Raw genomic sequence first — 26,988 nt, 5'->3', positions numbered from 1 at the left:
TCTCTTTGTCGTTCATGAGTTGAATCATACAAATCTACAAAATAACTTTAAATGGAAAGTTATCCTTTAAAAAACCAACAACAACAACAACAACAACAACAACAACAACAACAACTATTGAGAGTAAAATACAATCATTTAAACACACATACCCTTAATAAACCACATTGGGACATTTAGTATGATACTTTTTATTTTAACTTAAAAAGAGAGTGGATCAAAAACAGGATTCAATAAATTAGAAATAAATATAATTGCTGTAATAATTAATACATACATTATAATTACTCCATTGCAAGAGTCTGACAGAAACAGGCCCTCAAAAGGTTTTTTTTTTCTCTAGAAAATTCTAAAATTAAAATATTGCAACCCACTCAAACCCCTTCTCCCAATAAACAAAATAATTGATAAATTAGTAAATAAATAAAAAATAGCTCAAATATTAAAACCTCCCGAATAAAAGTGCAATCCCCCCTCCCCCAAGTTTCACCTAAAATCTAAGTAGAAATTTAAAATAGGTTAGTGATTTCCCATTTTACAATTTGGAATGTAATATCCCTTAATGAGGATGATGATGGTACTAGTGGTAATAATAATAATAATAATCATAATAATAATAATAACAATAATGTTGCTGTGTCCTTTCCAGTGTTTATCTAAAGTAGTATTCTTTTTGCATTTTTCCTGTTTTTTTTAAATGCAGCTCTTTGTAAACTAAATTATTTACACATCATTATGATTTTCTCCAAAGTCTCTCTAACCTACTCATTTAGTCGTCTTTTTTGTACTTTCTTTCGTTTTTTTAATTATGAAACATCAGCCCCTTTATATTTGTCATGTAACAGACATGGTATATTCTCATCAGTACCTTCCTTATACGCTTAGTCATCTTAACTGTACTAAACACCCTGTTGGCAAACTGCAAACAGACCATCGTCATTCCAACCTCTTGGCTGTTATATGTAAATTTACTGACTTGTGTCAAATGTGTGTATTTGTGTGTCAGCAGGTGTGAATGTTTGTGCATTTTATGTACATTTGTATATCAGCATTGTACCATTTGAGATTCAGTGTTCAGAGTGCATGTGTATTTTTGTGTATGTGTGTGTGTGTGTGTGTGTGTGTGTGTGTGTGTGTGTGTGTGTGTGTGTGTGTGTGTGTGTGTGTTTGTGGCTGCACTCCCCGGACGCTCAAAGGTAGCAGACAGTCTGAAAGCACTATGAACCCTGGGATTCCACCTCAGCTGGACTCTGAATGATCACCTGTGAAGGGAGGGATAGTTGGGAGGTAGAGAGAGGGAGGGACAGAGGAGGAGGATAAGTTAGAGAGTTAAGTTATAAATACAATAGAGCTCCATGTTTCTGTCTCATCTTTACATCTGACAAAATGTGCCCCTCTCCCTTCAAAAAAACACTTTAGTAGGCATGACTCATACTGCTATTAATGTCTTGCAGCAAACTAAAGCTTGGGATGCTCCTAGCTCGTCTTTTTATTTCAGTTTCATCTCGGTGAGAAAAACACGAAGGCATCATTCACAGTTGTAAAGCTCTTGTCTCTCATCAGCAATAAATCATGGTGCTTGAACACATACAAACACAGTGTCTGAATCATGCAGATCAACACAGTGAAAATCGATTATTCATGTTCTCTCGTGGGTGATTGGAAGTGTGTTTCTGGAGGTTTGCATGTGTGCTTTTTAAAGGCTCAGTTTCTGCGTTTATGTGTGTGGGATTTTATCGACATGTGCTGCGCTTGTGTGCCTTTGATCATGGCAAGCAAACACTACTACCGACATGCATCACTCTCTGGCATTTGCAGTATAGAAATTCTGGGTGATAGTTTTAATCAGGCTGATTTAGAGGCAGCGGTTCAATTCATGGTAGATAGGTCCAATACACATTACAGTATTCTCTACTATGCGCAAGGATTTGTTTGGAAAAGTTTGACTCGAAATAGAAATAGAATCCTTTATTTATAGTGTGCTGCCATGTGACGAAGCGTCCACACATCGGCCTGACAGCAGCTACACACTTTCTCCTCTTTAGTAAAGGTTAGGGTTTGTAGAGGATTAAATTTACCTCATACTTAAGAGATACTCTATTCTCTCTATGTTATATTTCTCCCAGAATTCCTATAGTTGAAGGCTGTTCTCCAATAAGCAAGAGGCACTTGTTTTTCCACCATAACAACCACATACCCTTTACCTCAAAACACGAGCTAGAGGGATAGAAAGAGGAGGTCTGGATGAAGAGAAGCGAAGAAAGACTCTGGGGGGGGGGGGGGGGGGGGGGGCAGTAAGAGGAGATAAAGAGACTGGAGGAGCAGGAGAAAGGGAGTAGTGAGGGGAAGAGGGGGGAAACACCACAAAAGCAGTGAAGGAAGATGTAAAAGAATGCCAAGGAAGAGAAACAAAGGAGCAAAAAACTGAGGTGCCACATCAAATCAGTGTAACAAATCAGAATCCAGGAATTTAAAACTCAGCCTATCAGAGTACAGCTCAACAAAATGCATGCTCACCCATAATTGTATGCTTTTGTCATTAACTCAGAAAGCCTTTCTGTTCCTTTCTGTCCTAACCTGTATGTCCATTTTAAGCCATATTTAAAGTTATCAATGCATAATCATTACATTGCTTCTTGTCCAACATGGCTTGTTATTTGTATAAAGCATGAAATCATTTAAACGTTTTTTTATCAATCAAAATGAATGTCAAGTGTTTCAGTAAACTGTAGTTTATATTTATTCACCATTCCACTATGGAAGCCTCTGAGAAACCTCTGTATATAAACACCAGTACGACAAGGATTGTTATGCACTCCTGTATTACACACTAATAGTGTAACACAGGCACATATGTACACATAGATGCCCACGCTCACTACTTTACCCAAACAGTAAGTTCAAATAATAATGACACCAAACAGAACACTACAGAAACTGATCAAAAACAAAGCTGCGAAAAAGTAACAAGCGTTGCTACAAAATTGATCAGATTACTATACAATCATTAAGTGTCTCAAATATCCAATTAAATCAATTGATTCTGAGTACAGTCCTGGCTATTGACAGTTATTGATCAGTATGTGCACAGGTCAATACAAAATAAAGTCACAATGCACCAAACACAGTCTGTGGTCACTACAGCAACAGGACATGCAGGTCAACGCATGGCTGGTTGCTCGAGGTGACAGAACAAAAATTGCCAAGGGCAACCAACACAGGCAATCAATCGCCACAGCAACCCAAACACAGGCCAACCAATCAACTTACAACAATGTGAGAGGAAGGGGGGGTCGGGGCTTTATCAGTCACTAGGCAACCATTGCCATAGCGATGGGGTCCTCGTGTATTATGATTGGACGGAAGGATCTTGGGTGAGGTAAGTTGCCGTTTCAGGAAAAGATCAAAACAGCAGGAAAGAAAATTAAAAAATAGGTTGTGAAAGAAAATAAAAAGGAAAACAATATTTTAGTACTTTCACTTTTCCTGAGTTTATGAAGTTGTGTTTATATGAGTAACCCAACTTTAATTTACTGATATTTCATGTTTAGCTTTTCTTTTTAACTTTTTTTTTTTTTTACCATCAATTAGCTTTGCAGTGTAACAGCTAATGCTGGGCTAATTTCATATTCCTGATCCTCAAACATACAACACCTCGCTTCTTCTTGTAAGTTGTGTCACTCATCACCTCTCACCTCTTTTTCATGTCTTCTTCTTCCTCTCATATATCACTCAGTATGGACGGTTGGCGTCTTTGGGCCTTTTGAGCTGCACTTTCAGTCTCTTCATGCCGATCTGGAAGCCATTCATGGCCTGGATGGCAGCCTGAGCGCTGGCTGGGTTATCAAAACTCACAAATCCTGGAAGAAAGAGAAAGAAAGTTGTTACAGTTTTTCAACAGAGCCTTTCTTCCACACAGTTCTTTTGTTGTAATGTTCCAAAGACACAATGATTAAACTGACGCAATATCTTATCCTTCGCAAAGTCACCCCCTGTGTTTTTGTCTTGTCCTTTAATTTCTCCAGTCTCTCCCCTTTTCCCTCAACCCCCTCTCCCTGTCTGTGTGTCTCACCGAAGCATTTGCTCTGGTTGGTGGCTCGGTCAACAAACACCTTCGCAGAGATGACATTGCCAAAGGGCAGGAACATCTGCAGCATCTCGGAGTCACTGAACTCCTGAGGCAGGTGGTAGATGAAGATGTTACAGCCCTCTGGACCTGAGACACACATGCACACACACACACACACAGACACAGACACATTATGCAGAGTGTGATAAATGATCTCAAGCAGTGAAACCCTTGTGATAAACAACTTTGAACACCATCACTGGAGAGAGGGGTGTGGCCCCCAGACAGACAGGAAGTCACATCACCTTCTCTCTGCTGCTGTTGCTGGGGCTGCTGGTGTTGCTGGGCAACCAGTGTTGGCTGCTGGGGGAACGGCTGCCCAACCAATCCGTAAGCAGCAGGATACGCCGCTATTGGGAGAGACAGTAACAAAGTGTGATTGGGTAAAAACAACAGGTGGCAACACAGCAGCGTCCAATAGAGTATTTTCAATTGAACTGAGATGTGTCCTGCTGAAGGTTAAAACTGCTAACTGTAACAGTAACATGGAGCAAGTGTTAATTTCAGTGTTGATCTGAGGCTGTAATCTACACATTACAGTGCCCCCCTGACTCCATAGCAACAATCCATATATACAAAAGATGTGAAGGTATGATTATCTTTGGTTACTACCAGCAAATGCTGTGTCGCCTTTGTCAAGGGGAAATCAAATAAATCATGGTTAAACTAATTCCATTAACTGCCCTTGAAACAACACTATCCTTGAAACAAGGGCGGTCAAACTGAAAACAGACAGTTTGACTTCTTTGTCCCCCATTTTATAAAGTCTTTATTTAACTGACTACATGAGCTGTCTGCTTATCTGCACATTAATATTACTGAGCCATAACGTTTAATGCTGATTAGCAAAATAATGACACAAAAATTTGTAATAAGCAAATTAGATGTGTCTCTTTACTTGATCTGAAGAGATTTTCAAGTGCTTTACATTGTGATTTTTTTTTTTAGCATTTGGGTTTTTCTCCCTATCTATCTATCTATCTATCTATCTATCTATCTATCTATTTGGCCATATCTTTCTGTACACCAAGTATAGTGGTCCAATGTTGCAATATACCCAAAATTGTAAGTGTTGTGAGCTAAAGGATAATTAATTTGAAGAATATGGAGCAAATTTACATCCGGTCAGAACTTTAATCTGTGCATATACTAACCTGTGTAGTGTTGCATGCCTGCATATGCCTGCTGTAGAGGGTCCAGAGCTGCTGGACTCTGAGCTGAAGAGCGAGAAAAAAAGCAAGCTGTGAAAAAATAAATTTAGGAGTTTTCTTTGTTTAATATTTAGAACCAAGTTGAAGATACATCTGTATGATTCTCACATATGATAACAATACCTTGATATGGGTGAACGCCATTGGTGTAGAGGGCTTCTGTTGCTTGTTGTCCATTGGTGGGGGCGGGCAAACTGCTGTAGCCATTCACTCCCATTGGAGGAGGGAGAGCTGGCACAGGCGTTGCTGCCATAGTTGGTGGAGTGTTTGTACCTATAGACAGAGACAAAATAATAATACTGTGTTACTGCAACTCTTTCACTCTGTTTCATCATCCATGCTGCTGCCCTGTTGCAGCTATCGAACAACATGTATCTAAAGGAAGATTGCAGATTAATAAAAAACCACAACACTCTTTAATTTATTGTTCTTATTCACACCTAAAAACTTAATGTATTACTATGAAAATAGTCAAATTGTTATTTTTATTTATGATGGTGTGAGTTTGGCTGTGTGACTGTTTGAGCCTACCCGAAGATGGCGCGATGGATGTAATGGGTGTGGCAATGATTCCGTTGGCATTGAGTGCCGCCATCTGCTGCATCTGTACGGCGGCAACTGTTGCCACAGGAGACAAGTACGCTGACTGGGCAACCAGGGCCTGCTGTTGAACAAGCTGCAAACGGAGAAGGAAACAGTTAGCGAGAGTGAGCAAGGGGATTGAGGAATAAGAGTGGCAGGAGGGAGGACGGAGGACAAACACACAGAGAAAAAGAGGGTAAGACAAAGGAACAGCTAAATAGACATGGGAAAACCGAGAGCGAGACAAAGAAGGGAAGAAATGAGAGGAAAGGACATGGAGGGGGAGTGATAGAGGAACAGATGAATAGAGATCTAATTACAAGGCCATTATGTCCTGAGTCAGTGGGTTAATGGTTGTGTGTTGCGGGAAAGCTAATGCCAGATGACGTATGTTCTGTTGTCTGTGTAATAACATTAGCTCCAATTAGACCACTGATAGCCTCTTCAAACTTATTACATCCTTTCATAAGCACAGCACTCTCTTTACAAACTTAGTGTGTATATCTGTGTGTACAGAGCAGAGTGTTTGTTGGTGCACTGCTTGCCTGTGCATTGACTGCCTGTGTGTAGGCGTTGTAGGCGGGGAAGTTGAGGGTCATGGGGCTGAAGATGCTGAGCTGGGAGGCCACCTGCTGCATCCTCCTCAGTCCCCGCTCCTTCTCTGTGTCGGCAAACTTCACCACCAGACTGGATGACGCTCCCTGTGTGGTTAGAGAATGAAACAGACGCTAAGTTTCAGCTGCAGAATTACGTTATGTCATGAATGAAATGATGAACATGTCGTGTTTTAATGGGACTGGGCTGCATGTTCACTGATTCATTCATTTTCTCTGTCAGGCACAGGCCAATCCTCCAAGACTTAAGAGGTCGCCAAGAACAGGACCAAAGCAAACTCTCCACTGTGACTTATGTAAATGGCCTTGGAGGACCATACAGCCATTATGTAATATGTGCTTACCCTTTGTGTGCCTGTTTTAAATCAATTGTAATCTCATACATGCAACTTACAGGCATTGTGCGGCTCCCATGCAAGCTGTTGATGGCAGCCTGTGCTTCAGAGTGTCCTTGGTATTTTACAAAAGCGCATCCTGAAACAAAACAGTCAGTTTGAGTACACATATAATTAAATCACAGCATAGTACTTTATGATATAAGGTAGTATGTGTATATGCATGAGCAGATGTACTGTAGTGTTTTACCTTTGCTAGTGCCGTCAGGTCCTCTCAACACAGTACACTCGTCTATGCTTCCAAAGGGCTCAAACAGTCTTCTGACATCCTCGTCACTCTGTTGCTTTCCCAGCATGCCCACAAACAATTTCCTGTCCTCTGAGAGTAGAAGGACATGTTAATAAAAGGAAGAAGAGGATATGCCATTACCTTAATTTCCCTCTACCTGATCAAATCTCTTTTAATAAAACTATAGAAGCTGTGTGAGGGGAAATCGATCAGTCTCAGGACACTACCATGTGTGTCCACCAGGGAGCAGTCTTGACTATGTGAAAGCTTATAAGAGAGGGGAATGGAAAGATTGTGATACAAATGTGTGTGTGTTTGTGTGTGTGTGTGTGTGTGTGTGTGTGTGTGTGTGTGTGTGTGTGTGTGTGTGTGTGTGTGTGTGTGTGTGTGTGTGTTTGTGTACTTAAAGAAGAAGTCCAAGTAAGCCAACAAGCACAGCTTTGACCACTGACACACTCAAATGTGTGTGTGTGTGTGTGTGTGTGTGTGTGTGTGTGTGTGTGTGTGTGTGTGAGTGTGTGAGTGTGTTACTATTTTAAGTGCATGTCTCACCTCCTCTGCCCTCACTGTCAGCTGGTTTCACCTGGATTGGCCGATTCATCTGAGGAACAATGAAGAAAGAACATAGACAGAAAGTCAACAAAAACAAGTCTTTCTCCATTTCTTTTAAATCAACTCCTACTATAAGCGCAAAATAACAAAGTACATTGCTGATCATCATTTGATAAATAACAACGGCCAGAAAAAGAAAAAAATATTTTTATAATCAGGACCAAATGGACCTTACATTATATCCACCATTATTTTTTTAAATATTTTGTCCAGGAACAGCTTAAAAAAGATTGATTTGTTTTCTTGCATCTAGGTGAAAATCAGGAATATAGTTTCATAAATGGAAACAAGGTTTATATTTTAAAAACTGAATAACAAAGGATATAAAAGATCTCAGGAAGCAGGTCAAATTATTTAAAAAGAGCTACAGGAGTTCCTTCTTTATTAAATCGACAGTTTGGTGAATAATCTTTTTTGAAAGAAATTGAGAAATTGAATTTATCATAATAAACAAAAAGGGTGTTTTCTTTAAACAATCCCTAGGGAAACCTTTTTCAAAACTTTAACAGACTACAATAAAAACCACAAAATAAAAACAATGTATCAAAGATGAACTCATCTTGCAGACTTAATTGGAGAACAGGATTTTATCTGTGTTGTATGAAAAATGATGTAAGATGTACAATAATGATGTGTGTGTGTGTCCGTGTGGTTTTCAAGTCACTGATAAATGAAGGTCAGCAGGTGACAGATGCATCTAAACTTTGTCCCCAAGCTGCTCTCTTTCTTTGTCAAAACACAATCTTACTGTCTCTGTCACTCTGGAGCGCACACACATACACACACACACGCACGCACGCACACACACACACACACACACACACACACACACACTCACACACACACACAAACAGAATGGACGGGGGATTGAGAAGTGACGAGATTAAGAATGCAGGGCCAGTTGATCTGGATTACACAAGAACTTTGGATTAGATGAGGGACAAGAGTAGATTGAGATGGAGAGAAGAGCGAGGGGGGGGGTATTGTAGTGGGATGATATGACAAGTGTGTGTAGGGAACGGGCGCACTCAGCTAAAAATAAGAGGTTGGAGAAAAAGGAACAGAGAAAGAGAAAGGCCTGGGGGATCTCCACTGACTTCGGCCGATTGAAAGGGCAGGTGGAAGGCCAAGAGGAACCAAGAGGGTGAATGGAAAGGATGGGAAAAAGAAGCTAACACGAGGAATGAGACAGAGAGTGGGAGGATGAAAGAAAAGTTGCCCCTGAGAGGATGATTCAAAAAGAATTGAGAGGGGGAGAAAGGGGGGGGGGGGGTTGGTAGAAGGAAAGGGGAGGGGTGGGGGGTGATTCAGTCGTGACTCTGGCTTTCGAAAAAATGTCACGACTACAGAAATCCATGATAATGTGTGCATGCACACGCATGTTCTGAAAAGACCCTCAGTGCATATACTATCTGCAGATGCACAGGTTTGTCACACACACAAAGGCACAAAAACATCCTATACACACACACACACACACACACACACACACACACACACACACACACACACACACACACACACACACACACACACATTGCTTAGTCATAGCACTAAGGCAATGAGACAGTGTTAATGCCGGAGGGATAGGGTGGGGGAGGAGAAAGGGCTGCAGAGTGATGGTGATGAAAAGAGGGAAGAAATGCAAGAAAAAGAGTGAAGAAAAATGGATGGGGCAGGCAGGAACGTTAAGGAGATAAGAGGGGCAGATTGAAACAGAAAAAGGAAATAAACATCATGACTGTGAAGGAGACACACCAATTTTCCATTACAATCTTTGAACAACTATCCGTTTTTTTTCTGAACAAACATTGTTTTCATTTAGAGTCAGATTTAAAGTTCTGATCTGTACTGCAGTGAAAAAGAAAATGTATCAATTATTTCTTTGTTCCACTGCCAGCCAGAAAGTGATTGTAACAATGTAGGGGAATGAGAGGTATTTTGAGTTATTCAAAGATAGAGAGGAGAAAAACTCAGATGAAAGAACACAGGATGATGGAAGGGGAAAAGGAAGAGGGAGGGGATGAGAAGGAAGAATGGAGAAAGGTCCCAGCGGGGTGTTAAGGCAATGTAATGAAGCTGGTAATTGAGGAGAGGGCAGAGCAGAGAGGGACTGGTCCATACATTTGATTAATCAGCTCTTAGCTGTCACCACAGAGCTATTGATCTAAGGCAAGGCCAGCATATACACACACACACAGTACGAGGTGCAAACCCACACCGATAAAATCAGGTCTGCACAAACACACACAAACGCACAGGTTCTGCAGAGGAAGGAGTGATGTACATTTTTAACAACACATCTTTAATGACTTGAGCTGTTGCATAAACATAAACTTACAAATAATAAACCCACTGCCCTTTTTATAATGTCCTCCCATCCATTCATCCACTCATCCATCCATCCACTCATCCATCCACCCATCCATCCATCCATCATATCTCAGCCCTGGGGCTAATGCTGTCCATCCATGTGGCCATCCATCTTGCGCTATCAACTCATCGATCAGTCCCATCTTGTTCATTGATTTGGGGCTGTGTTGTAGCGCAGGCTGATTGTAGCGAGATTTGTGTCCACTAACCCTTTCTCAATCCTTCCATCCATCCATCACCTCTTCCATTTCTCCTCTCATTAGGCCTATTCAAGCTCACCCCTGTGATGGTAAAACAGGCTGAGCAGAGGCATCTAATGATTGCCAACTACGGCTTATCAATCCAAGCTTATCAGTTTGTTTCTAAGAATGTGTGTGTGTGTATGTGTGTGTTTGTGTATGTGTATGTGCCAAGTGTTATAAAATTCCTGTAATGTAATAAAGATGGATGAAGATGGTTTAAAAACAGCAGAGAATCTGAACACAAGACAGCAGGTGAGAGGTGCACACTGCCACAGCAAAGACAACACAATGGCATCGGAAAAATGGCATGGCAACCAGCTCGTTGTCATGGCGATCATATGACGGCACACTGGGTAGGTAAACAAGGATGCTTGTTGCCGAGGGCAACTGCATTGCTCTTCGGGTAAACAAAGAATTTATGTTGAAGGAGTGCTTTGCTGGCTGCATGATTTCCTCTTCATTATTTTTTCCTATAACGAACTTTATCTTGAGGGACAAATGAGTAAAAATGTAAGAGAACCAAAAAAACAGGACAGAAAACGTACGAGAATAAGATGTGGGAAGGGAGAAATAAATGTGATTTGGCTCAGAGCGAAGAGATAGAGGGGGAGAAGGTGAGGGAGCTGAATCTATATTACAGTAGAGTAATTAAAATTCCCTTGAGCCTGAGAGAAAAATGCAAATAAAGTACAGTCACTGCTAGTCAGTCACACTGTACTCCACTCTTTCGCTCTTCGTCTTAACTCCAGCACACATGAACAGCCACACGCTCCTTTCAAGTCAAATTATCCTCTAATTACTCACGTTCCAATTAAGACTTAATCAACAGTAACCATCTGCAAACGTGCGCTCGTACAAGGAGCAGGATTCATACTGTAGTGAGGTTTGATCTGTCCTGCTGCATGCTAAGAAGCCCTCACTGAGAGTTTGTGTATCTCTGAGGACCAAGGATTCGTATGTGAGCAGCAGCAGTGTGGCAATGCATGAGGGCCAGATATGTGATATATGATCATGTGTGTGTCTGAATAACTACAGCCACTCTGCTGAGGCACATCCACTCATACTGACGCCTGACCAAACCCTGCATGCAAACAAAGCTCCATTTGCATGCTGTGGTTCCAACACAGATACAGTGCATGTCACTCACATACAAACACTCACAGAATTCCCCACACTTTTCTTCACTCCCGGAGCACCTTGCCCGCCCTTTTCACGCACACAGAAACAAACACATACTACACACACACAGTTAATCTTACTCCCTGCAGTAAAGCAGAGAGGATTGTGCCAGGATTAGGGGATATTAAATCCTTGGATTATCCAATCAAATCGTATTCTCCCCCCTCCCCCACCTACACAAAATCAGTGGAACAAACCATTGCGCCACATTATGAGGGTAGGGGGAAGTGTGCGTATGTCAGTGCGTGTGTACGTGCACAATCCGGAACAAGGATTAAAGTACAGTGCTAAATCAATGTTATCTTTTTGGTCTTTTGATCCCTTTTTGATGACATCAAAACACTGGAGGGAAAAACTCACAAATGTTCACGCAAACCGAAATCTAAAAGTGATTACAGCGTGACAACAGACAATGGTGTGTTATTGTGTGTGTATGTACAGTCACACAAATACTCTCTCTTCTTATCGCTTTTCCAAACACACACACACACACACACACACACACCCTTCCCCCCTTCAATCTCCCTCTGGAGTACTCCATCCACACAATTTCAGATGTCCATTTTCCAGCATGCATAAGAGGAGAAAACTATTTATATCCCTTCTCCAGCATCAAACACTATTTTTTCCCTCTTTCTCTCCCCCATCCTCAATTCAACCTCTTTTAACTCTCAACTTCATAATCCCCCCCCCTCTTCCTGATGATGACATGAGCCTCTCTTCTTTATCTTTTTCCATCCGTTCCCTCCTCTCTTTTATTCACTTATTTTTTTCGAGTCTCTTCTACTCTACGTCTCATATTTTCGTCAGTCATTGCTGCAGTTACAAATTCATATTTGTTAGTATAGTGAACAAAAAATATCTTAACAGCAGTTCTGATGCTATTAGTACTACTATTGACCGTTTAATTTGAAAGAGGCATAATACTGCTTCAGAACTGACTTTTGATGCAGATTAATACAAATTCATTGTTAAAATTATAAATAGAAAGAGGTCTATTGTTTCCATTCCATTACTAAAACCCTCTTGTGTAAATGTCAAACGGCTGTATGACATTTAGACCAGAGCAATACTTTGAATAACAATATTAAAATACATTTGATTGAATAGCTGTGATGTTGACGTCATGACGTTTTTATATTCATGCTATGACGCTGTTGTTTTCAGAAGACAGTTTTGGCAAACAATCAAATGTGGTATGGATATGATCATCTTGTAGTTATGATCACATTTATTGTTAAATACGTTTTCACATATATTGAATTTTCCTCTATTTAGCTAAACAATTAACAAAAAAGTGGAAAATACAAGCCTAATAGTCTAAAAGTATAAAACTGAAGAAATTAACTTAAAAAAACAGTTTGTCAAATACTTAAATTCTCATTACTTTTTTTCAAAACAGATGTGATCCCTGTCAGTCAGCTAATCAGCTAATCAATAAGTTAAGTGAAAAAGCAAACAGTACCTGCTGTGGTAATAAATTGTTTCTTAAACTAAATGAAAATCCCAAATCTTGGATTAAAATTTTTTTAGGTTTAAATGAAGGGTACATTAATCTTGTTACGGTTTGGACTGTATGTTAGACAAACCAAGAGCTTTTCAATTGGTCATTTGGAAGAAACATTGACTGTGTACTATTCAATTATCAATTGATCAAATTGATTACCATTGGTTATAAAACAAACAAAAAATAAGTGATCCAGAATAAAATTGGCACAAATGAAAATAATCATCAGTAGCAGTACGTCTTCATACCCACAACAGCATCCAGTTGTAATAACCAGATAACCAGAGTAATATTATAAACGTTTCATCTTTATATCAACTTATTGCTTGACTCATCCGTGTAACAATAATCCACAGAGGTCTTGCTGTGCTTTTGCGTGTTTTTCATTCAGTAAACCTGGCTTGAAATTGAAGCATGCAACCCCTGGCTCACTGATGAAACTGCATTAGGTTTCTGATCCACAGCTGGATAAAGACCCTGACGTGTGACAAACAGAGAGAGAGTGAGCGGGAAGGTGGAGCAGCCCAGCAGCACATCTCCACCCCACCTCTTCTCTCTCTCGTGTCTCTCTTTATCACTCTAGCTGGGCTTTGCATCCCCCGGGTTACCTAGCAACCTGGCATCTCTCTCTGCTTGGTTGCCTGGTAACGGGGGCCTGCAACCATAATACAGGCTCCTGAGCAGCCCATCCCCCTGCTCTCATCCCTCCCTCTGCTGTCTCTCTCATTCGATTCTTCACACCTGAGAAGTCTGCCCTCCTTCTCCTCCACTCAATACATTATCTGACAGTTAACCCTTCATCAACCTCTCTACTGGAGCATGGATTACCAACACATTCCCTCCTCTCTCTCACTTACTGTCTGTCTTTATCACTCTGCATAGTAATGGCATCAAATCGTACATAAAGCAGAATTAACTACCTTGTTGATGCCTATAATATTATGCTGTTTTTGTCAAACCCCAATGAGAGCATTCTGCATGCAGCGGTGGAGCACTCCCTGAAATTTGATCCTCTGGATTTAGTCCAACATAATCCAGCAGCACTATAGCGGATAACTGTTAGACCTATGCACTTGGACCTTCTTTCTATTTTAGGGAATGTAAGTCCTTTGGGAAATGAGCTGGTGAATTAAAAAGGCTGCTCAAATCCATACAAATTCATGATTGCAAAAATCACATATTCAGTGAGATTACATTCAATACACTGCCAGTGGCACATTTTTGGATGCTCAGATAGTTACAGTGTTAGGAAGGATTTCCTAAAAAATTATGCAAATAACCCGCAATTTCATATAAAGGCTTGCTGGAAACTAAGTTAAAAGAACCTAATATTGACTTTAATTATTTTGTGCACACATAGAAGGAAACTTAATAACTATTTTTAGAGGTGTATATTAAGTGATACTAACAGTTTTTAGTATGTTGACTGTTAGGCTGTGGTCACTTACTAAGGTGTTAATATTTAGCTGATTGGATCCAAGACAGTATTTTAAGATTGCTCTAACACCTTAAGCCATCCAAGAAATGCTAAGCTTGTCTCGTAAAAGTTGTTTAATCTACCTGCTGTTGGCCTCACCAAACTCTTGTTTTCTTTATTCGCATTATTTGTATTTTCTATGGAGTGGAAAATGTGATCAAGCACTGATCAACTCTTTAAATCTAATAAACCATACAGACAAGACAAAAATAAATACAATCTACAAAAGCTCATAAAATCAACATGAACTAAGAAAAGTAATGTAATAAGAACCTAAATCATTTCATTTTACTCTGCATAAACCTACATTCATGTTAAATTGTTAAATTAAAAAGAACTTGAATCAGTCCTTAATAAACCGAACAGAAAGGAGCTACACAGGGCCTGTGGTCCTTTTCTTCTATCTTCTCCCACTGTTGGATGGAGCATTGTTAAGTGTGGGGATCTACAACAGTGTAATTTGGCGTTATAAAGCTCCGGCTATGCCCTGTGGTCAGTGTGAAAAGGCTGATATTTAAAGACAGCAGTTTGAAGTGTGGTTAGAGAGGAGAACTCAGTGCAGAGGTCACACCCCAGGTGCAGCTAAAGACCTAACATCCCCTTGCCTGCCTAATCACATAGACACACACACACACACACACACACACACACACACACACACACACACACACACACACACACACACACACACACACACACATATGCAGACACACACATATGCAGACACACACCAGAGGCCCCCTCTGACAGATGTCTCTGTTTAAACTGACAGAAGTGCGCCCTGACTCCCTCCCACTTCTCCACCACCCAGAAAAAGCCCTTTCTTCCACACACCACCCGCCTGCCCCTTCCTCCACGCTCATTATGGCAAACTTTTGTCTTGTTTCCTCCTTCTCTCTAACCCGACCTCCTCTGCTCCTCCCCTGTCTCACCCTGCCCCCTCCCTGTCTGTACAGCCCTATTCATGCCAAACCTCTTCATGGCCCTCCTCCATCAGTACTCTTAACCCCCTTTCATTCACACACTCTTTGAGTTTGGGCCCTGCTCTGTATGTACAACTTAGTGCAGGCAGACGTATACATTTGCATGCTGAGACTAGGTGTCTGGATGGCAGGCTGAAGATTTTAGTTCAATTGTGTGAAACGTGACAACACATGTCGCACAATTGTTCAACTTAAATTCAAGATCCTGTACGTTGAGTCACAGCCAGCTTACACAGCATTATGTGTTATCTGCACATAGTAACATTTATTCCAGAAACTAAATGATAAAGCTTTGAAAATAAATTAAATACTTTAGGTCTATTAGTCATTGGAATCAAGGCATCAACTTCCGACTGTAATCTGCGTTCTATTCTCCTCACTGGTTCATCGGCAATGCTATTCAACCTACTGTAGATTTTGATCTTAATCTGCATATATATATATTCAAAGCCCCACCTTGCTGAGATCTGGGCAGCTGTTAAGGTAAGTTAATGATGTTTTCATTTTAAATCCGTAAAGACACAACCCTTGTGTGTTTACAATTATAAATTAAATACAACTATTTGTACAGGATTTAATTCAAATGTGAATGTTATTTTCACTGGGCATGCCTTGATTTCCAGTTTCATCACCTTAAGTGTGCAGCTTGCAGTAAGCCATGTGTGAATCCAGGATTTACTGTAAATGGGCACACTAAAGCTGCCCATGCTGTGCCTCACTCCAGGTTTGAAGCCAGCTTTAAGTTGCACATGTCGACCCAGCATCAGATGCCATCATGATGACTGATAATTAAAACTAAACAGCCATTCCATTGTATGAATGTGGAAACTGCGCCCTGCAGATTTCTGTAGCAGGCTGGATTTACAAAACAGATGGTATGAGAAATGGACTCCACTCAACTTTGTGAGACTTCAGAGCTCTGCATCACAGAGATGCAGATTTGGCATCGAACAATCACATAACCTGGTAATCATGTGTCCACACAAACATAATTTTCAAACTGGCAAAGACACAAAATGTCCCACTGTGTGTGTGCATGTGTCTGTGTGTTCGTGTCAGGGCTTAAAGAGGCAGGCGCTCTCCAGGGTCAGGCTTTTATGAGGCTATGATTAGATTCTGCCTCAATTTTGTGGTGAAATATGAGGCAGGCCCTCTTTCTCTGTGCATGTTGCATGCACAAAATGCACTCATATGTGCATCCACATACAAGAACACACTTGGATGGCAAGCACAAATACGCACACTCCCATAAAGCAAAGACTTCTGTTTAAAAACAAACATGCTAAATCCCCATTAGCCTAAGCTGTACACAACCCAACACTAACAGCCCTCTACTCTGCATATCCCCTCTGTCTCTCTCTTTTTGGCACCCTGTCTTTCTATCTTCTGCTGGCACACACACATACAGGCACACACACTTGATTCTACACCTGTCCCTCTCCCATCCCACACACAGCGAGGATAAAAATAGAGAAACAGCATGAGGGAGGGGTGGTGGCGATACACATCACAAACCCCATCAGGCGAGGAGAGATAGAGGCAGAGGGATGGCAGAGGAGGAAGAGATGGAGAGGAAATGAAAGAGAGAGAGAGAGAGAGAGAGAATGAGAGAGGGAGCTGGGGTCTGTTCTAAATTGAAAGTGCAGCAGTAAGCAGTGAAGGGGAATAGTAAACAGTGCTGCTGACCACATAAATATGCTAAATTAGCCTACTAAGTCGCCCTAGTGGATAATTGCTCATCATAGCTTTGCCCCACAGGGAGACTGCCTGCGAGGCATCTTAGATTCCACATGGAAACCCACTCTGAACATACACAACACACACACAGATTAACAAGTCTGGAGTGGCTCTGATAAACATCAACAACACATATTGGATAACAGACACATGAAAAGATGGTGTGGACCAGTTTGAACACCACAGACATGCCAACAAAAACAAGCCAAATTGTTTTACAGATGTTAGGGATGCTTATTTGAACAATGAAGATTTTTTTATACTCACTTTTTTGTCAGTTTTTAAATTGATTCTGTAACTGACTCAATATGGTTGTAAATGAGTGTTGCCCCCCTTAATGATCTCCTTTGGGTATAAGTAAATGTTGGTTGATTGATTTGGCCTAGTGACAAAGATTCTCTATCACAAAGATGACCCACTACAAGCTACACCAATGATATAGAATGACAGTATATTCAAAACCTCAGACAAAAGGCTATCATGTTGCCAAATACTGTGAGAGTATGTTACTGAGACAGATGGGGTGTTTAACAAAATTAATTTCTCCTAGAAATCTAAAAAAAAAAATTATTTCTGTTCAGAATATTAGAAAAATCTATAGCTTTTGAAAGTAGCTCCATTATTCACTTTGTAGGGTGACTGTAGGGCTAAAGGATCTGCCATAGCCTGTACTTACATTACCCTACCCATGATTTGACACAGTATGAATTGACTAAAGCTACTTGCCCCATGCAAGTAGCCAGCTGAGTCCATGTGAGTACATACTGTGCATGTAAATAAACAGAGCCCTTTCAGCCTGTGACATGAATAACAAATCCACCGTTTCTCTCTAAAGTCCGGGGTCAATAAAATACATAACGATAGTTGTCTTGTTTGCATGACCTTGCAATAGCCAATTAATCACCTTAAGAACACTGTCTTACCTTATGCATTTAATAAATATCACTTCAACAAACCTTTATCATGTTTTTCATAAGTGTATCGATCTTCTGCTACTACATTTATTCTTAACTGATTGTTCTGTGGCGCTTCTCTATAGCTTTTTAATAATTTATTAGGCATCAAGTGCGTCATGGGGAGTACAATGTGTGTATTTAAGTGTGTGTGTGTGTGTACGTGTGTGTGTATCTGTTGGCTTCAGTTTGGCTCTAATCAAAGAACAGGGAGCAGAGTGCTGCCTTGAGAGCACCGGAGCATGACAACACACACCTGGTAAGCTGCTTATCACACTTTAATTTCACCTACACTGAGATCTGTGGATGCCAGCGTGACCAAACAGATGTGCTCGAGTGTGTTTGTATCGTATACAAGTGTGTGCGTGCGTGCGTGTGTGTGTGTGTGTGTGTGTGTGTGTGTGTGTGTGTGTGTGTGTGTGTGTGTGTGTGTGTGTGTGTGTGTGTTGGCGAACGTTGTGTTTGAAGTAGAACGAAGATGAAGGGAGATATAAACGCAGAGAGGAGAGAGTGCAGATTAAATGGAGAGAGAGATATCAACGACAAAGAACAAAAGGAAAAGATAAGAGGGGAGATAAGGGAGGAAATACAGCAGCAGTAGCCTAGGGAGAGACAGAGCGATAAAAAGAGAGGAGAGGGGGATACGAGGTTAAAATCTAAACAGGCCTTAGAGAGAGAGAGAGTGAGGAAAGATGGATTGTAGGGATTAGGCTAAAGCAAGGACAGTTTTGTATGAATGATTATTGCAAATTCTGTGTGTGTGTTTGTATATTTTTGGCCAGTTTGTAAGCATGAATCTTTCTGTTCCATCAGTTTGTGAGAGTCCCTTCTGGATAGAAAAGGCTTCACTGTACATAGTTTAAGATGATATGTTACTTTATAGAATTATATATATTTTTCTTCCTCCCTCCTTGAATCTGAACATTAATAATTGTACTATCTTACTTGCACCATAAGAATTTGCATAGGCCTATGTCAATGTGTACACGGCAAGCTTTCTTTATTTTTCATCATAAACAATTCAAACCCATTCTTTAAACATATTGAGCTACATAATGGTGGTCCATCACTAATGTCGGTTGATATGGCCATCTGAGGGTGCTCCTGAAACTTTTACAGCTCTGAAAACAGCTAACCTGAATGTGATGAGTAGAGCTCGAGCAATGAGCCCTGACCTCTGACCTCGGACATGTGCTGTAAGCCTCCAGGAACCAACCCTCAGTATTGACACAACTCACAGCCAGTGGTTCAACATATCTTCTGCTGTCACTAAATCAACTGAATATATAAACACATCTGCTCATTGCTGTCGTATTGTTTATGTCCTTTTCCCTCATGAAGCAAAATTGTACATAGGTCTTGATAAGCCTCATCAAGGTAAAACTGAAAAGTTACATTAATGGCAGCAAACATTTAAAATCTCAAGAGGATATTTGCCTCATTATTCTCATTTCGAGCAAACCCTGCATGCAAAACAGAATGAGAAATTCAATTTCCAACTCCAAATTAACACTGATGTGCAGCAGCAAAACTTGAGCTCTTTCATGTGAATGCATCCCAGAGGGAATCTCTGTGCCACATCTAATACACCAAAACATCTGCGCGCGACAGTGGGACGGGCTTGTGGTTCTGCTGCTGAATTTCTGCCTCTGTGACTAATATAATGTAAGTCTCTTCCGCTCCCTCACTTCATCTCATGCTCCCTCTGCTCTTCTCTTTCCCTCTCTGTGTCCAAATTAAACACAAGGCGCAGGACACTCTGATAATGCCATCTGTTCATCTCTCTAGCTCTATCTATCAACCCCTCTGTCCTTTTTCCTTATTTTCCAACCTAACAGTCTACTGCCCCTGCTGAAGCTAGCGGGGTATACATGTGTGAGGTATAGTTTCTCTGTAGTTCTCTGTTTCTTCTTGCAACTGTTAAATCAGCGTTAAATCCCATCAGTGAGCGGCAGACAGAAGCTGCAAAAGACCTCTGTAGAATCAGACTTGTCACTTCTCTCTTGTAAGAGAAACACATCTGTATGAGTGTCTGATGCTACAGCCCCATTAAAATTGTATGAGGTGCCTGACGTTCCACCAGCAGCTGCAATTAAGAGCAATCCCAACATACACACATATATATGCATACACACACACCTCAGCCCACCCCTCGCCTAACCGTGGGCCTGGGATCTGACTATGAAAATGAGTTTGTGAGAAACTAATCATGCAGCTTAACAAGTGGAGCCAGGAAAAGAAGGGGGTGAGAAGGGAGGAGAGGGAGGAGACAGGGGTGTGAAACGGTCAAAAAGGTCAACTAATCAAGAGGAGGGGGAAATGAGACGAGGGGTAGAGGAACTGTGAGGGGGGAGGAGGGTGATGGTAAGAGTGCGAAAGAGGGACTGACGTTGAGAGGAGGACTTAGAAGAAGGGTTACCATAAATGACTGTGAAATGAGAATCGGGAGGAGGAAGTGTGAGTGTGCAGTGAGGGAAAAAAACGAGTATAAGACAGCAGGAAAAAAAGAGGGGATGAAAGAAGGATACCATGAAGAGATTTTAGAGAAGAAGAAAAGCTAGCGATGACAGGGTTGGGTGTAAAAAAAAGAGAACATTCTGTAATATTCTTACTGGTGCAGGGAAACTGGGGGAGGAGTTGAACAGAGGACAGAGGGGATTTGAAGGGAAAGAAGAGATAAAATGTAAAAGAGGGACAGCATGGAAGGTTGGGGGACAAAAATAAAAGGAGGAATAAGGGAAAGATGAAGAAGCAATTCTTTTGGAAAGAAAAGAGCAGGACAATGGAAGGATGCGTGAGGAGGGAGAGAGAAATTCTCTGAAGTCATTTCTAAATCCTGTCAAAGACGGTTAGAGGCAGGGAGAGAGACGAGAGAGAAGAAGACACACAGGATAGAGGAGAGGAAGGGACAGGTAGAGGAAAGTGATCGTAGAGCTAAACGTTTTAGGAGAGACATGGAGGGGGAGATGTTGCACCATGCAGTGGCATTCAAGATTAAATGAAGCCATTTAATTAATGCTCTGGAATTATTGAAAAGCAAACTTCTGATTCAACTTTAAGAGAAGCGATGATCAGTAGATTAGTGAAGTGATCACAAAGGAAAATGATTTGCCAACAATTTTCCTCATACTATTGTTTCAGTCATTTTCCAAGCAAAAATGTCACAAACGTTGGTTCTATGTTCTTTAATGAAAGGGTTTGCTACTCTTCTTTGTCATGTATGTCAGTATATGAAGAGTTTGAGTGTTTCAGAAGTATATATCAGAAAATAAAGGAATTTTAAGACACTTTTGCTTCTGGGAATTCTCTTGGGAAAACAATCTGGAAAATTCTGTTAATCATCTTTTCACAATAAGAGACTAGACTGAAAAATTAATTTTCAAAAAAATCATATCTAACCATGTTGTTCAGCAAAGAGTAAGAAACCTGTGAAGGTGTTCTTTAAAAAAAAAAAAAAAATGTCAGTATTCACATTGTTCATATTTATGAATGTTCTTTACTGGGAAGGTGTCTAGACCAAATAAGGGACACTATCTCTTTACAAAAAATTAAAAACTCAAAGGGCAATGTAAGATACTCCAAATCGAGGAATGCCAATAATGTTGCTCATTAACAGTCCGGGCTTGTTGAAAACCAACAATGATCGCCACACCCTCATTTCAGCACTATTCTTCCTCTGGGGAGTGGTGCCTTTGATTGTGTGTGTATGTGCCCGCTCTTTAGCAAATCTGTACTGCTAACGAGTATCCTCCCTACAAATGTTTCCTCTGAATGTCCGGAATATAAATCACAATTAATCTGGATATTGCAGCAAACTATCTCCTCTTACGCAAGGATACAGTTATTGATGTCACAAACAGGAAAGGATGAAGTAAAAGCCAGTGGAGGGTTGAAGGTATGAGTCAAAGGACAAAGGGCAGAACAGGAAAGAGGAATAAGACGCAGTGGACAGTGGAAAGGTCAGACTCCTTAGCAGACCCTAATTGGATTAATGTCATTATTAACATGCTGCATTGTACGAGGCATTCCTGAGCTGCATGGAAAAGCATGCGTGATTGCAATATATATATGTCCGCATGGATTTGTGTTCTAGTGCTTCAGAACATTTCCCCTCCCCCAAAGCCTTCTTTTCAGCCTTTTAACCAACCATTTTCTCTCAGAGATCTTATCAACTCCAGCTTGCAGAGAAGGTGCAGGAACGTAAACTCTGGTCATGGCAGGGTAACAGAAATAAAGGGAGACATAGAAAATCTCATGGGAGATGATGAAGGTTCAGTCTATTAAATTCTGCAAAGCAAATCGTCCATTACAAAAAACATTTTACACAATCAAAGCACTCTCTTTTGTTTAGGTAGAAGTTTTTTTTTTTTTTAAATTGGGTTCAAATGATTTTTTTTCCAAAACAGTAACTAGAAATCAAATTTTGAGTGCAGTCGAAAAACCAGGTCAGAGAGAAAGAAAAAAAGAGCAGGAGAGACAGAGAGGTACAGCCCAAGAGACAGACGCAAATCTCACATGGTGCCCCATCCATAATGAACAGAGCCCAGCCGCAGCAAACGATCCCTCACAGGAGAGACTGAGGGAGACCGGGATGAGACAAAGGGGAACAGCTACATTAATTACACACTCTCTCCAGGCGGGAGCTATCACCAGAGGGTAACAGGAGAGGGGACTGACGGAGAGATGGAGAGACAGAGAAAGACAGAGAAATGGAGATGATAATGCTGGCAGAGTACCCTATGTGTCTCCTGTGAGAGGTAGTGTTTGTCCTCAGCAGCAAGATGCCTGCTGGCTGCTGAGTTATGTCACAGTGTTACTAATGGGAGCTGAACGTCCAATAGTACCCACACACACACACACACACACACTGATCTGAGCGTCAGTGTGTATCATCGGTGTGTATACAGCGTGGTTGGAAACGTCTGTATATGAAAATGGGGGGATGGTGCTCCTGTGATATGAGCGTATGTGCAAGCTTGTGTACATTGTTGCATAAGTATGCACTGTCTGGGGATGTCTGTGCGCGAGTGTGTGTTGTCTGTTTGTGTGCACTTACCCCTGGTAGCGTTTTCTGCTCATGAAGAGCGCTCTGGGCTTTCAGGGCTGAATCTCTCGCACAGTACGTCAGAAACGCACATCCTGTCAGATAGAGAGAGACAGGGAGAGAGAGAAAAAGAAAAGTAGAGGTAGAAAAGGTCAGCATGCAGCTCTAATATTTGTCATTCTCTATCTCTGTCTCTGTATCATCCTATACAAAAACACACAGTCACACACCATTTAAATCATTTAAAAGTCCTCTTTTCTAATACCCCTGTTTGCCTGTTTGCTCCTTAACTATTCTGAATTATCACTGGGGGGAAAACTGTGCGAGAGCTTAAAAATATAAATATAATCATGCACTGGAACTACACTTGACAAGATCATGATGATGCACTCTAGAGCAGAGAAGGACACTCCACGGCACGGCACATTTCAGAACGTCACGGCACGAGTCAGCACACATGACAGCACCACAGAAGTGTGCGCGGGGCTAACAAGGCCTTACAGGCTGGGCACAGTCAGGTTCCTGCGCTATTCCAACCACTATGCATGCCTCACGATCACTCCAAATACACTCCCTCTGTTTCTCCTATGTGCTGTACCTGTGTCTGTGTGTGTGAGGGAGGGGTAGGTAGCAGAGCTGGCTGGCCAGAGCTGTTTACTACACCTGTCACCAGCACTAAGACAACAAGATTAGCAGCAGGTTAGCATCCAGACACACTAATGTAGATCCAGAGTAAAGAAGAGCAGATTTGACGATTAGGAGGGAAACAGTCACACAGAGTGTACAACAGGAGAACTGAGAATGACTCGACATACAGTAAAGTCTGCAACACACACACACACACACACACACACATCTTATGGTCCATCTCATTGCTTTTAAGAGGGGCTTATACTGTGGCCGTGGGGATTCTCAAAACAACAGACTCTTTCCCCTGTGTCACCCAGGCTTACAGGCCCATTACACTGATTGGAGCATACAGCCTAATCGTGTTCATAACACACAGAACCTCAGGTCAGTGTGGGAGTGTGTGTGAGGGAGAGAGTGTGTGCGAGTGTGTGTTTTCTACAGTTTTATTACCGATCTATTGTTAGAGGGGGGCCATTATTTAAAGCCACGTAATCATTAACACCATTAGGAGGCGCTCAACTCTGTCGTCTTTACCATATATTACAAAGGGATTCATCACAGCTTTATATAGTATCCCTCTCGATAAATTTGTCTCTTGATGTTTGGTTCACAGTGTGCATTTGTGTGCCTGTCTTCATGATCTTATGTTGCAGCGTTAACAGGAGAAGGAGACGAGAATAGGTGTGACAGTTTCCATGGTGACATGTTACACACAGCGCAGGAATATCCACCCATCTATCTGTCTTACTGTCATATGTCTTCCTATCTATTATCTAGCTATCTGTCTTTTCTGTCCAAGTAAATCCTGTGTTATAATGGCGAGACCTACCTTTGTGCATGCCAGTGTATTTGTCTTTAATCACAGTTAGCTCATAGATTTTGCCAAACTGCTCAAAGATAGGCTTCAGGTCCTTCTCTTCCAGATTCCGGGGAATCTGCCCCACAAATAGCTTGATGGCGTCAGCCTCCTTCATCAGGACAGTGTGGAGCGGACGACTGGGTACTCGGGGGCCGAGGGGCAGACAGATCAGGAGCAGGTAGCCCTGGAGAGGAGCAACGATGCTGGATGAGTGGTGACAGCCAGAAAGTGGGCATTATAATGATGATGAAAACAATAGCCCTAGAAATATCACTTATTAGCAGTTTGGTTTCAAATACAGCAACTAGTTTTTAAATACTAATGTGACACTTAGCAATACTTGCTCCTACGATATTACAATATTATCCTTAGTTTCCCCCTGGGGCCATTATTTTTGATTTGATATGAATTGTATTTATTGTAGTATAATTGTAGAGGCAATGTTACATGAAACATGTAAAAATGAAAATATAATATTAGCTATTATTTTTTTTTGCAAAATGTATAATTTTCATATAATTCCAAGTTTCAAAGTGAGCCCCCCAAATGTTTAAAAATATAAAGATCATGATTATGGGATTTTATTTCCAAGCCTGATGACAAAGGGCTCAAGCAGGTTCTGCTAAAACAATTACGCAAATGTTAATTAGCCAATCATAAAACAATGATGGGACTTTTATTTCCCTCTTATCAATTATGTATATATATTCATCGAAAATATATGCAAGCATGTATTACCTTTTGGTGGTTAAACAGCGCTCAGGATCCCTATGCACAGAAAAAAGAAGAAACGGAGTGATTGGGGGTAAATCATTGCAAAAGAGCGGTTTCTTTGTTTAGCCAGCTGTAGGTTACAGCATACACACGGATGTCATGGGGCTCCCTTGCTCTTTGTCCGATCCCCCCTCAATGTACACATACACATATACATGCACACGGGCACACACCAGAACAAAACAACACAATCAAACGTACAGGCTTCTTATATCAAAGTTCTTACCGTTTGCAGAGGACGCTTATAGGCACAGTGTTGCCTTGTGTGGATTAGAAATTAAAGAAGGGGTGCTCGCTTTTGGGTCCCCGTTGTTGTCCCGTCCTCCTTCCCCCCCTCTCTGGATGCTCTCCGCTCTTTGTGCCTGCCGTGCTCTCCTCCTCCTCCGCCTCCTTTTCGGAGCACAGACTCTACAGGCTCGGATGGGTTGTCAAATATATCCCCCCCGTGTTACTGCTCTGGAGGTCCAGAGGTTGCGGTCCTGTAGCAGGTGTCACAGCTTGTCACCGGGTCCCGCCGAAATTCAACCAACCTCTGGACTCTCAGAAAGCGAGTGGACAGAGATAGCCTGGTAGTTTTCACTTACTCTTAATTCCTCTTTGATTACAAAGTGATAACTGGCTAACCCGCCGCTTTAAACTGTTTTAAACTCGTTTCCCTTTCCTCAGCCTATTTCAGCCTTGCGTATTGTTGCAACAGATACCGGTGGGTGCTCTTTCTGACTATTTCTCACCTACTTCCCAAATTTCTTCTGACGTCTCACTCGTCCGACGGCTAGATGGCTTTTCACGTCGTATACCGGTATCTCTTCTACTCTTTCTCTCCCTCCCCCTCATCTCACCAGAGTGGTTGCTATCTTGTGACGTAACTCCCAGGGACCGTCAATATCTGTGTTCGTTTTACGCATACAAAAAAGTCAAGTAAACAATTATTTACATGCTCACTCGACTTTACAGCGCTCTCATTCAAGCTCAGTGATGAATAGCCCATATTTGTTAGATTTTAATATTAATGGTGTCTTTATCCTTCCCCGGAGTGACATTTTGCAGGTGAAACTTTGTAGACGTTCCCTAGGCGACACTGCGCGGAGCCGCCTATTGTTCTAGCCGCGAGCCCTGGCCTTGGTGCTGAAACGAGGCCTCCTGACGTGAAGCCGAAGCGCGCGCGGCCGATGACGTGCACGCAGTCACGACTACTACAGCTGTTCACGCCCGAGCCCGAAATCACGCTCACACCCACACAGAGTAAAATGTGTGACAGAGTCAGAAGGAGAGATAGCTTGGGGTTGGAGTTGGCCTACTTTACAGCCTGTACTTTGGAAAGCCAGCCGACATTGGGCTATTTCACTGGAATACATAAAGACAGGCAGCCTCCAGTATTTATACTAAACAAACCAACACCATTTTTGTATCTAGATATGTTGTGTGCATGTGCGTGCCAAGAGAGGGGTTGAGTGGAAA

The 26,988-nt window shown here is 41.5% G+C and overlaps 1 protein-coding gene across 3 annotated transcripts; it reads right to left on the bottom strand.

The window, feature by feature from the left end:
• Nucleotides 1–1,106: 1,106 nt before the first annotated feature.
• LOC109986468 (CUGBP Elav-like family member 3) lies at nt 1,107–26,333 on the bottom strand. 3 transcript variants are annotated; one of them, XM_020637131.2, is made up of 15 exons: nt 25,757–26,333; nt 25,495–25,524; nt 24,727–24,940; nt 23,280–23,362; nt 7,713–7,761; nt 7,122–7,250; nt 6,931–7,010; nt 6,468–6,623; nt 5,872–6,016; nt 5,464–5,613; nt 5,284–5,370; nt 4,375–4,479; nt 4,073–4,216; nt 3,696–3,860; nt 1,107–1,262 (listed from the first exon to the last, which is right to left on the bottom strand). In XM_020637131.2, exons 3-14 carry the CDS (start codon nt 24,869–24,871, stop codon nt 3,733–3,735), a joined length of 1,401 nt encoding a protein of 466 aa, XP_020492787.1. In that variant the 5' UTR covers nt 24,872–24,940; nt 25,495–25,524; nt 25,757–26,333; the 3' UTR covers nt 1,107–1,262; nt 3,696–3,732. The 3 variants fall into 3 exon arrangements, with proteins under 3 accessions (XP_020492787.1, XP_020492788.1, XP_065814190.1); XM_020637132.2 differs by having other exon boundaries at nt 5,284–5,346; nt 25,757–26,332; XM_065958118.1 differs by lacking the exon at nt 25,757–26,333 and having other exon boundaries at nt 5,284–5,346; nt 24,727–24,959; nt 25,495–25,522.
• Between the last annotated feature and the right edge of the window lie 655 nt (nt 26,334–26,988).

The sequence above is a fragment of the Labrus bergylta genome, chromosome 8 (genome assembly GCF_963930695.1).
Source record: "Labrus bergylta chromosome 8, fLabBer1.1, whole genome shotgun sequence".
NCBI classification, from domain to species: domain Eukaryota; kingdom Metazoa; phylum Chordata; class Actinopteri; order Labriformes; family Labridae; genus Labrus; species Labrus bergylta.
This window is presented reverse-complemented; position numbering and strand designations above follow the sequence as displayed.

Excerpts from the sequence above, each read along its gene's own strand:
- LOC109986468 (XM_020637131.2), bottom strand. The coding sequence starts at position 24,871 with ATGAAGGAGGCTGACGCCATCAAGCTATTTGTGGGGCAGATTCCCCGG. Across the intron at positions 6,017-6,467 it reads CACAGGCAGTCAATGCACAG|CTTGTTCAACAGCAGGCCCT; the intron begins GCAAGCAGTGCA and ends CTCCGTTTGCAG. Across the intron at positions 5,371-5,463 it reads TGGCGTTCACCCATATCAAG|CTTGCTTTTTTTCTCGCTCT; the intron begins GTATTGTTATCA and ends ATTTTTTCACAG.